The sequence below is a fragment of the Sparus aurata genome, chromosome 10 (genome assembly GCF_900880675.1).
Source record: "Sparus aurata chromosome 10, fSpaAur1.1, whole genome shotgun sequence".
NCBI lineage: Eukaryota > Metazoa > Chordata > Actinopteri > Spariformes > Sparidae > Sparus > Sparus aurata.
Window position 1 is genome coordinate 11,158,714 of NC_044196.1, and position 12,787 is coordinate 11,171,500.

Here is a 12,787-nt window from a genome sequence, read left to right on the forward strand (position 1 = left end):
TCAGACTTCTTATCTCATAATTCAGACTTCTTATCTCATGAATCCGACTTTTTATCTCATAGCAGTAAATATTCCCATCTGAGTATCTTGAACTAGGTAAGTTTTGACTCTGTTTCTTGAGAATTGTCTCAGACGTGGATTACTTTCCCTTCATATTAAGACTAAACAGACTAACGAATGCAGCTCGAGTGAGATACCTTTCATCAGCGGGAATCACGCCACTAATTATTTGACAACAGAAACAAAAATGTAGAAACACTCAAAGAAAGAAAACAGATCATCAACCAGCTGAGAGTTTGATTGTTGGTTTATCTAAAACATAAAAACACACTTCCTCGTTTCATCTCTCTCTCTCTCTCTCTATCATTGTTAATGTCTCTCGCCCTCCTCTCTCCTTTAACAGACTCTGAAGTCGAGACTGAAACAGCCTTTGTGAAACATTATCTATTTCCCAACACACACACACACACACACACACACACACACACACACACACATTGACCTGCCTCTCCCCTCTCGCTGTTTTGTTCGGCCTGCACACACACACACACACACACACACACACACACACACACACATGCAAACACACACACGGGGGGAGAGGATCGGTTCTGTTCTGTGGTGACAGCGGGTCATATTTCTTGCTTTGATCTTCACCTCTCTCTCTCTCTCTCTCTCTCTCTCTCTCTCTCTCTCTCTCTAACAGAGAGAGAGAGAGAGAGAGAGAGAGAGCATCTCCCCTCTATGTCTCTCGCCCTCGTTGGTTGGTTGGTTGATGGTCGGTCTGTAAGTGAAGCGTGAAACCTCCACCACCTCTGAGACTCTCACAGCCGCCGAGCCTCCGCACAGAAAAAGGTAATAAAAACTCAAACTGGACGCAGGAAGTGAAGAAGCGACTCGCCTTACATCAGACACGTCACTGATAACAGATCAGTATCGTGTATAACCGCACAGGCTGCTCCGCGGTATCCTGTTTGTACAAACAGCCTGCAATAAAAAGTCAGAAGTGTTCGTGTTTAAGGAAGTTTTTTTGAAAAATGGGAACCTTTGTGTTTTGTCATGAACAGCTGGAGCTTGTCGAAACAGCTGCACACACACACACACACACACCAGAGCGCTGAGGATGAAATAATACCCCGCCCTCCAGCCAATCAGAGTCCGGTATTATCTGTGGCGACGGTTCAAAGACACGAGAGACTTGAAGAGAACAGCGCAAAGTAAACAAACTTTTAATCATCTCTCATGTAAAACAGTTGAGTTGTACAGAATATAATGAAAACAGGACTGAAAAGCAAAGTTATAAGATTGTCTGAGCTTTATTTCTTTATGATTAAAAAATCAACAGCTTCTAAACGTGAGTGTTGACGAGGAACAAGCAGCAAATCAGAACGCAGGAATTCTACAAACTACAAACAAACTACCCACGTCTTAAAACACTACTGGACTCACGCATTCTTTTTGCCTAAATTACCCACAATGCAACTCAACCACCAACAGATTCAGGTGAAGACTTTATGCGACTTTATTTAACGCACTCTCAGAGACGTGTAAACACACTTCAGGTCCAGTGTGGAGGATTTAGTGACTCCAACCAACTGAATCCCCCTCGGTATCAGTGAAAGTCCCGCCTCTAGCGTCAAGTGTTTGTTTTGTCCACTCTGGGCCACCGTAGAAACATGGTGGACCTGCTCCCTCTTTATTACAGTCTCTCTTGAAAGGTCAAGAAAACACAATAACTGAGTTTCAGGTGATTCTACACTCATGAAAGCATCGTTATAAACTTTAACACTTTACAGATTCTTGTTTCTGATTGGAGGACTGATCGTTTCATCACCGATCAATGATGATAGTTGTGTTTAAACGCTCGTAAAGCACACGACCACAAAGCAGGAGCAGCGGTGAGGTGACCTCAGCTCCTCGCCAGCCAACGCTTTAACCTTTATCAATTAACCAGCAGCACAAAGCGGAGCTGAAACCAGACACACACACACACACACACACACACACACGTAAACCAGCAAAACACCAACAGACACAACACACACACACACACACACACACACACACACACACACACACACAAGAACAGGCGAATATGAACACTGCTGCAGACACACACACACACACACACACACAGATGTAACCTGACACAGTGTGACAACTGATAGCTCTGTTTGTGCTCTCCAGACAATCACACACACACACACACACACACACACAGACACACACACACTCAGACATACCTCAGCCAGAAGGCAAAACAACTGACCGTGTTGGAGTGTGTGTGAGTGTGTGTGTGTGTGTGTGTGTGTGTTTTACAAACCACTGTGCTCCATTAAAAGAACTTAATGCCCCATGCAAAGAATGAAAAACACAAAATTGATGAAAGGAGTTCACGCTGAGTGTGTGTGGACGTTATTCTGCCAGGGTGTGTGTGTGTGTGTGTGTGTGTGTGTGTGTGAAGCCACAATGTTTCACGAAAACAAAACGACTTTGCTCCCCCTGTGTTACAAACAATACGACCTCCATCATCGGTGTGCGTGTGTTCATGTGTGTGTTCGTGTGTGTGTGTGTGTGTGTGTGTGTGTGTGTGTGTGTGTGTGTGTGTGTGTGTGTGAGAGTGTGTGTGGGCTCTAACAGCCTGTCGTGATAAGGAGAGCCCAGAATAACACTCCGACATCAGCAACCCTCCCTCCTGTCACTCACTATCGATTCCCCCCCTCTCTCTCTCTCTCACACACACACACACACAGACACGCACACACACATACATATACACTCACACACACAAAATCAAGGAGGTGTTGAAGAAGCAGTGTAGACTCTCCCTGCTCCCAAAAAAAGATCAGTGCTTTGGTAAAAAAAACAAAAACAGAAATATTCTGTTTTACTTTGAAGGAGCACACAACCAATATCCTACAAAGTAAGAGTCTTACTCACAGAGCGAAGGCCTCAGTGTGTTTTATAAAAGAGCGCTTAAGAAATTGTCATTGAGTTTTTTCATCAATTTTCATTTGTACAACCAAGTTTAAGTGAAACGTTCACTATGAAATTAAAATCCAGTCGTCATCTCCTCACCAACATGCTGATTGAACGTCAGGGGAAGTTTTTCGTAGTCCACAAAACATTTCTGGAGCTTCACAGTAACACAACGTTCTCCTAAACAACTGAAGTAGCTGGAGACTTGTTTAAAAACAACCAAAAAAAAACATAAACTAGCTCCATACAGCTCGTCCAGCTTAGTCTTCAGAAGCTCCAACATCCCAAATCGATTTAAAAAGACATTATTTACACCCTTGATGTGCGGTCAAGCTCGTACACCCACTTCTGACGGGGGTGCACGCTAATGCTTTTAGCGTAGCAGCAACAGTGAAGAATCCAGCTTTGAAAAAAGGTGTAATAATATCTTTCTAAATCAATTTGGGATCCTGGGCTTCCTGAAGACAAAGGTAAAACACGTCCTGAGCTACTTCAGTTGTTAAGGAGAATGCTGCCATGCTGTTTTTGCTGTGAAGCTACGAAACTTCACCTGACGATCCATCAGCATGAGGGTCAAGTGTTGCTGATGTGAACCCCACAAACACTCCAGTGGCACTCAGACTTTTTCAGAATTAAAGAAAAGCTGGTCATCAGTTAGTAATGGAGGGATCTGGTGCGCGGTGAGGTCTGAGCTTTCTACACCATCGGGGTATTTTCAAGCCTGCACGTCACAGAGTTGAAGTCATCTCCTTTAAATAACTCATTTAATTTTCCAACTTTAGAAAGGAAGTGTGGGAACTGTTTCACTTTGCACAGCTGCTTTACTTCTGCGTTTTGTGTGCTTTCCCTTTAACTGAAGCGGAAAACAGCATCAAGAAACACAATATACGTTAACATAAAGTGTAATATCGATCAAACGGACGTTGCTTTTATGGTTGCCGAGAAGACCAAGTATGCAGAAGCGCAGTGGGAGTTTTCTTTTTCTTTTTTTTCTGCTTTTAATTTTTCCTTTCTTTTCCCAGAGGGTAACGTCAGAGAGGGCGAGAGTGTGTGTGTGTGTGTGTGTGTGTGTGTGTGTGAGAGAGGCATTAGAGGAATGCCAATATGATTGGAGAGGGAGAGGAGTGTGTGTTCGCTGTGCGTCCGACAACAATAGCTCTCCAGCCGTGTTGTTTCATGCGCATTCACATGATCCATTATTGCCCCTGACATGTACCGCTGTGTGTGAGTGCGAGAGGAGGCCGGGTGATTGAGATGAAGAGACAGAGGAGAGAGGTGAAAGACGGCGATGAAGACGAAGTAGAAGAGACAATTAGAGACAGAAATACACCCCTGATACAGACAGCAAAGACAGGGTGATAAAAAGAAGGCAAAAACAGAAAGGAGCGAAGCCGCTCGTCAAAAACAAAAAGGAGCGAAGCTGCTCGTCAAAAACAGAAAGGAGCGAAGCTGCTCGTCAAAAACAAGACAGAGATGGAACATTTCAAGCTTAATAAACTATAGACTTGCGTGTGTGTGTGGTCAGCTAAAAAAACAGAGGTCACTCTCCAGCAATCCAGTGACTCCACGGCAACACAATACACTGTTAATAATTAGCTGATACTGAGCAACCGCCACCTCAAACTCTCCATCTATCACTTTCATCTTTCGGGACAGCAACACAAAAATAAACCAGGGCTGAAAGCACATACGAGTGCGGACAACATCCAGAGTTCCCACCGCGACCCTGATGTGAAATTCCAGGACTTTTCAAGGAGTTTCCAGAAATAAAGTCCGAGCACTTCCATGTTACATCCTCCTTGGTCTCGTTGTTGTTGTTGTTGATTTAGAAATAGAAGCTTATCATCAACCCCCGTGCTCCAAGCTTTGGAACTATTTAAATGTCAAGTTGTACTGTTGAGTGACTTTGGTGCTGAGCTACAAGTTGTTTACACTTTCTCAAGTATGCCAAATTAGCTATTAGTATTTCCTGTTTGCATTGTACCCAAAAATGTTCAGACAACTATCACTGGATTATTTTGATACTGAAGAAAACCTAAAAATGTGATTATTCTAAAGCAAGATCTGCAGTTATAAAAAGCGTTTTTTTTATATAACTTCAAAGCTGATTTATGGATGTTTATTGAAAACAGACATCAAAAATAATGATAACCTTGGAAAGTGTAAGTCACATGTAATCTAAAAATGTGTTTATCGAGTGTATGTGTTGACATTGGACTCAGTTAGGACCGCGGGAAAACACGAATATTGGCGCAAAAGTCTCTCCACCAGACTGCATTTGCTGTATTACTGTTTTTATAAATTCAGCATGCACCTGTCCTTCACCTGACACAGTATCTTTGCCTCCATCTTTCCCTCACAGCTGGATGTAAAGGGACTAATCTGTATTCATGTGTTACAGATTTTTAAAAGTTTTTCACAACGTTTAAGAGAAGAGTGGAAGGTCAGAAGGGTTTTACTTAAAGCCCAGTAGAAGATCAGTAGAAGTCGGAAGAAGAAAGAAGTACCAACTCTCCTTTTACATGTTTTAAATATCAGGGGATATCCTGGTTTTGTGACCTCCTCTGTCTGGAAAAACCCTAATAAAATTCATGTTTGTCCTGGAGTGTATTATCAGTGAAGGATGGTGGAAAGTATCACACGATTTGATGCAAAAATCAGGAATAATTATGTTTTTTCCTCAACGACAAAGCAATAACGTAACCTAGAACAGGACTCACTGTGAGCTACAACTTTTTATCCTTTCCTTTTCTTTTTCTTTTACATTTCTGGCAATAAGCAACATTAAACATATGCTGAATTAACTATTAGCACTTCCTGTTTGCAGTTGTTTTATGGATGTACCGACAACTATCACAGATTAATTTGATACTGAAGTAAATCTAAAAACATGATAATTCTAAGGCAAGTTCTGCATTTATACAGAGCAGCTCTGAGATGCATGTTCTAACAACTGACTACATGTTGGCTGATGTAAAAAATAGAAATACATTGTCAGTTTTGGGGGTTTTAAAGAACTTAAGTCAAATAAAAGACTCCTTTTTGTTCAGCTTGTTTCCAGAAAATTGAGCACTTACAATATACACTGACAGGATATTTCTCTTTGGGAGACGTTTGAGGACATCCAAGGTCTCCTGTCACTTTATGCTTTATCCAATTTAGCACTTTGATGTTTTGACTTTGACATTTTCAACAAAATGAACCTGAATTTAACTTTTCATTTGCGCAGATGACCAAACATAAAGAGGTGTTATCTCCACGTATGGCCTGCACGAAGGGTTTTTCATCAGATTGGTTGCAGATTTCTCTAATCCAAGTGTTTTTTCAAATTAAATTAAAATTACGATATATTTATGAGCGTATACTACATGATGTGCTTCTGTTGTAGTTTGTGTTTTTAAAACCTGCTGATGGGTTTTAAAACGGTGCAGATCCTATCACACAGGACAGAACAGGAGTTTTAATTTGAAAGGACGAAGCAGTGAGTGTAATGGAAACAGTGTGAGCGAGCAGGTGACACACACACGCACACACACACACACACACACACACTGACCGTTATACATAACAGGCATTAAAAAAACACTCTGTAAAGTGTCTGTTTACACACAAACACACATTAAAGCTGCATTTCTCTTGCAAACACACACAGGAAACCTTTCTCTCTCTCTCACACACACACACACACACACACACTAACACTTACATAAACACACACACACACACACACACTGAGCAGTGAGATATAAAGTAATGGATTATGAGTATGAGAAGCTTTTCCATAACTAAAGTCAACAGACGGGTGTTTGCTTTGCGCTTGTTTGCCGTCAGTGTGTTTTTATTTCAATAAAACACAGAACTCATAAAACATGTGTCCAGCGTGCGCACACACACACACACACACACACACACACACACACACACACACACACACACTTCCATCAAGCTCCAAAGTCGATACAGTAAAAGCATCGCTTTCGACACCTAAGCAGAATAACAGAACAGGAAGTCTCAGGAATATTAACCGTTACGCAAACAAGCCTCTGAGTCTTTAATGAATATTTAACAGGACATCCCCCTAAAAACTGCCATTTTTTAAAGGGAGTCTGGCAGGAGGGTCACAGGCAACAACATGCAATGAGCTGAAAGGACTTAAGGCAAAAGTAATGAGGAAAATCACAAGTGAAGATGAAGATTTAAAGGTTACTTCAGTCATAAATTCTCTCTTTTCCACCACAGCCTGACTTTAAAGACACATTTCCTCTAAAAGATATCCAGCAAAACACTCAGAATCAGGAGTTTCTGAGTGATTTGGAGCCACAGAAACAGTGGAAATCTGCACCAGACTTCATAGAAGAAACTAGGAAAATAAGCCTCAGATATAGTAGAAGTACCAAACACAGAAAAGTCACTTTTATCGCTACAAACAAAGCCAAAAGTTGCAGCCGTGCGGACTCAGTTTGGACACTTTTCAGGTTATAATATGTAACAGTGCTGGAGGTTTGGACCGACCTGGCGCTGGTGCAGTCCTGGTACAGCGTCTCGAAGTCCTTCCTGGAGATGAGCTTGCAGCGGTTCACGCCGGGCTGGATGGCGCCGAGCCCCCGCAGGACGCGCACCTGCTCCACGGTGCACACCACCGGGCTGATGTCCAGCCGCTTCAGCTTGGTGTACACGGTGTGCAGCCCGCCCACCAGGTGCTTCAGGAAGAGGTCGAACACCTGCGGCAGGCAGATGAGCTCCTGGCCGTCCACGCTGAAGCTGGCCACCTTCACGCCGTGCACCTCCACCAGCTTGCACTCGCTGCAAAGTCCGGGGTTGGAGGAGGTCTGCGCCAAGCCGGGGGAGCCGGGGGTCAGGCCGGCCGAGCTGAGCGAGCCGAGCCCGGCGAGAGGTCCCAGAGCGGCGCCGCCTCCGGACACCAGCGGGGCGGCGCCGCCGTTGCCCAAGCCGGGCAGGAAAGCGCTGAGCATGCTGCTGGTGAGCCGCGGGGACGGCGACAGGGAGTGGGAGTGCGAGTGGGAGTTGGTGTGCGCCGGGCTGGAGGTGCCGGTGGAGGAGACCGAGGTGTGGAGCGCGTCCGGGCCCGAGCGGTAGAGCGCGGCCGGAGTTGGGGCGCCAGACCCCGGCGAGAGGAGCGGAGGGGAGCCGGGGAGCGACATGGAGGAGGTGGAGGAGGTGGTGAAGGAGCGGAGAGTGATGAAGGCGCACACACACTCTCCTCTCGCTGCCGTTCACACACACTCACTCACACACTTTTCTTCTTCTCGCTCTTTCCAGTTGGGAAAACACTTGTGCGTCTTCCTGCGTCTTCTTCCTCTCACTTTTTCCTCTTCTTCCTAATTCTCCTCCTCTCTCTCTCTCTCTCTCTCTCTCTCTCTCTGTTTCTATCCACTACACGCTCTCACTCTTGTTATCCGTGCGTGGAAAGCGGACTGTCCGGTCTGTGCGTAAAAGCGACTGGATCAGACTCCAGGTCAGCCCCCCGTCCTGGTCCCGCCTCCTGCGCGCACGACTGACAGCCGCGTGGGCCAATCAGAGGAGACTCCTGATTGAACTAAGGATGTGATTGGTGGAGAGAGAGTGGGAGGACTTTGTTACACTCCATTGATGTGTGTGTGTGTGTGTGTGTGTGTGTGTGTGTGTGTGTGTGTGTGTGTGTGTGTGTGTGTGTGTTATCGCTCAGATCTCTCCCTCCGCTGTTTCATAAACTTTCTCACGAGCTGCCTTGATTCTCAAACGGGAAGTTTTTATTTTTCTTCTTCGTTTTTTTTTTTTTTTTCTAGTCGAGCCTCTCTCGCTCCATGTGCGCGCGTGCGTGTCCTCGTGTGTGTGTGTGTGTGCGTGTATGTGTCCAGTGATGGCTCAAATGCGAGCTCTGGTGGCGAGACGGACGCATGTTTCACACACTGACCGCTGATCAGTGAACGCCATCAGGCTGAAGGTGGAGAGGTGAGGAAGTGAGGGAAGGAGGAAGGAAGTAGGTGAGGAAAGGAAGGAAGGAGAGATGAATGCCTTTAGATACTTTTGGATGTAAAATAAGTCAAATGAATACACAATGAATGAACACAAAGAAGAAGAGGAGTAGAATTAGGAAGGATGGATGAAAAAATAGGAAAGATTGGATGGAAGGAAGGAAAGAAGTAGGTGTGAAGGGAGAAAAGGAAGGAAGAAAGGCAGAAGGATGCATTTGATACATCCTAATGTAAAATAAGTAAAAGAAGAAGGAAAGGAGTGAAATTAGGAACGAAGGATGAAAAGAGGAGAGAAAGAAGGAAGGAAAGGAAGGAGGAAACGTGGAAGGAAGATGAAAACAAAGAAGGAAAGGAATGAAATTAGAAAGGAAGGATAGAAAGAGGGTAGAAGGAAGGATGGAAGGAAATAAGAAGTGAAGGGAGGAAAGGAAAAAGGAAAGGCTGAACGAAGGATGCCTCTTATATCATTGGATGTAAAATAAGTAAAAGAAGAAGAAGAGAGGGAGTGAAATTAGGAAGGAAGGATGAATAGAGTAGAGAAAGAAGGAAGGAAGGAAGGAAGATGTGTAGGAAGAAAGGAACAAAAGGAAAGAAGGACTTAGGTGTGAAGGATGGAAAGGAAGGAGGAAATGCGTAAAAAAGATGAACACAAAGAAGGAAAGGAGTGAAATTAGGAAGGAAAGGTGAAAGGGAATAAGAAGTGAAGGAAAAAAGAGGAAGTGGGTGTGAATGCAGGAAAGGAAAGAGAAAAGGCTGAAGGAATGAAGGATGCTTCTTATACCACTGGATGTAAAATAAATAAAAGAAGAAGAAGGGAAGGAGTGAAATTAGGAAGGAAGGATGAAAAGAGGACAGAAGGAAGGAAGGATCAAAGGAAACAGGATGTGAAGGAAGCAAGGAGGAAATAGTTGTGAAGAGAGGAAAGGAAAGAGGAAATGAGGAAGGAGAGAAGAATGCTTCTGTTATATCTGCACATAAAATAATTAAAAGAAGAAGAAGAGAGAGGGAGTGAAATTAGCAAGGAAGGATGAAAAGAAGACAGAAGGAAGGAAGGAAAGAAGGAAGGAAGACGAGCTAAGTGGCACGTGGCGATAATTTAAACCACAAAAGAAGAAGAAAGGGGATTAAAAGAGAAAAGACGAGAAAAGAATAATAGAAGAGATCATCATGGAGCACCAGAGAGAATTAATTACTGCTGTGTGTGTGTGTGTGTGTGTGTGTGTGTGTGTGTGTGTGTGTGTTTAAACAGTGAAATGGGATTGAGCGGTGTGGATTACAGACAGACAGCCTTTTATAATCCCGTGTAATCTCATTACTCTGAGGAGCCCTGACTGAATGAAAAGAGGAAAAAAAGGCGAGAAAAGACACAGAGAGAAAAAAGACGACGAGACAGGAGAGAAAACGTGTGTTTCTCTTCTATTAATGCTATAAAATAAAGTTTCTTTGACATTTAAATTTAAAAACAGAACTGCCGTGTCCACTATTTGTCAGGAGCGAGCAGGAAGTGGAGGAAAAACTGAAGGAAGAGATTAAAAGAAAACGTGCAAATAAAACGGGTGAAGGGGGAACGAGGGGTCAAGGAGAAGAAGAGGTGGAGCGCTGGAGAATAAATAAAAGGTGAGACAGACAAAGTAAGATAGAAGTGGAGAGGATGGAGGGATAAAGAGAGTCAGAGACACGAGGGCAATGATTTGTCTCGGAGGACTAATAATGATCTGACTGGAGCTGGACTCAGAGAGGAGAAGGGGGAGCGAGACAGAGAGAGATGAGGTCTTGGTGGAGGTGAATCTCTCTCTGCGGGGTTATAATGACCCAGATGAACTTGGAGATGGACTTTGGGATGTGGAGAGTGAGAAAGAGAGGAAGAGGAGCAAACTTCAAGGAGGAAGAGGAGGAGGTGACGAGAGAGGACAAAAGTGGAAAAACTTGTCTGTAAAATGCTCTTCGTCCCCCGAGACAGAGCGACAGAGGAGGAAGAGTCCGATGCTCCACGCAGAAGGCCCGTCGGATTACCGGTCCTGGTACTGACCCAGTGATCTCACTCTGCTGTGAGCCAATCAGAAACATGTTTGGAATAAAATGGTGGCACAGTTGATTTATATGAAAAAATCAACAGTAAACCTGGGCTGTTTGTTGTTTCACTCACATTTTTAGTTTCCCCTCCACAACAGTCCGGCTCCTCAGAGGATAAATCCTGACGACTCTGGTATATCCTCTGATGTTTCATCGAGCACCAAAGGATAACGTTCAAGTCTTTCTCACAATTTTTTTCAGAATTCCGACTCTTTTCAAAAATCTGACTTGTTTTTTTCTTTTTAGAATTCCAACTTTAAAAAAAAAAAAATTACAGGATTCCAATTTTTTCCTTCTTCTCAGAATTCAAACCTTTTCTCAGAATTCCGACTTTTTTTCAGGATACCGATTTTTTTTCTTTTTAGAATTCCAACTTTTTCTAAGAATTCCATCTTAATCTCAGAATTCAGGTTTATTTTTTCCTCCCAATTCAGATCTTTATTTAAGAATTCAAACCTTTTCTAAGAATTCCGACTTTTTGCATTTTTGATTTTTTTTTTTCAGAATTCTGACTTTGTGTCATAATTACAACTTTTTTCAGAACTCAGACTTTTTCGAAATAATTAAATTGTTTTCTCTAAATACTAAAATTTTTTTCTCCGAAGCAATTTTTTTCTCCTTCAGAATTCAGACTTTTTTTTTTAATTCTCATCCAAATATCAGCATGTTTTTAATCATTAAAGGTTTCCTGGCAAGAAATTCTTGTAGTGGTGTGAATAATGACAATGAATATAGAATGATATTGTTAGAGGAGGATCAGGTGCACAGACACATGGATAACTTTGTAAATCCTTGAAGTGAAATTAGGTAAAGGCTCTGCTGGGAGTTGAACCCAGGATCTCCTGTTTACTAGACAGGCGCTTTTACCAGCTAAGCCACAGTGCCACACTGGTCAGCCAGGTGAGTTACCTGTTTCGTATCACGACCCGGTCCATGGGTCTATAACAGAGGCTTATTTAGGTCTGATTTATTTTAATTTTGACTTTTTTGTTTCACAGAATTCACTTTCTTTTTTTATTTGGACTTTTTTGTCCTCCCAATTCTGATGTTTTTTTTATCAGAATTATGACTTTTTACAGAACTCAGATTTTTTTTCCTTTTAGTTTTCTCAAAATTCCAAATTCAAATATTTTCACGAAATACATTTTTCCCTAAAAATTCTGATTTTTTTTCTCCCACTTTCCAACTTTTTATTCTTCAGGATTCAAACTTTTTTTCAGAATTCCGACTTTTTCTTCAGAAATCTTACTTTTTCCAGAATTACGACATTTTCTCCTAATTCCAATTTCTTTTTAATAATTCCAACTTTTTCTCAGAATTACATTTTTATTCTCCAAATTCAGCTTTCCTATTCAAAACTCAGACTTCTCCTGTAAGAAATCAAACATTTTCTCAAAATTTTAACTTTTCACAATTTTGACTTTTTTTTCTCAAATTTCAAAATTCTGACTTTTTTTTTTTGACATTCTGACTTTTTAGATTGCTCATCCTGATACATCTTATATTTTGTGTTTTTCTCTGTGGAGAAAAGACACAAGGAAACAGAAGACTCAGCATCACCTTTATGGATGATGTCACTCTGCTGTGAGCCAATCAGAAGCGAAGTACAGTAACTCTGGGCTGTTCGTTATTTCACCAACAGTGTGTCTGATCCAGGATAAAATACCTCAGCAGCGACTGAACTGTCTCAGATGTAATGTTGTCAGACAGTCCGGCTCCTCAGAGGATGAAACCTGCCGACTCTGGTTTATCCTCTGACG

The 12,787-nt window shown here is 42.7% G+C and overlaps 1 protein-coding gene and 1 long non-coding RNA gene across 2 annotated transcripts in view; one reads left to right on the forward strand and one right to left on the reverse strand.

Moving 5' to 3' along the window:
• LOC115589623 (dachshund homolog 2-like) overlaps positions 1–12,787 on the reverse strand; it is a 103,039-nt gene that overhangs the window by 79,523 nt on the left and 10,729 nt on the right. Inside the window, exon 2 of the mRNA XM_030430636.1 lies at positions 7,492–8,360. Coding sequence (XP_030286496.1) covers positions 7,492–8,141 — 650 coding nt within the window. The 5' untranslated portion in view covers positions 8,142–8,360. The remainder of the gene's footprint in view (positions 1–7,491; positions 8,361–12,787) is intronic.
• Positions 778–1,515, forward strand: LOC115589628 (uncharacterized). The gene is made up of 3 exons (XR_003985563.1): positions 778–855; positions 1,068–1,217; positions 1,346–1,515. It is a non-coding gene; the product is annotated as an uncharacterized LOC115589628 (long non-coding RNA).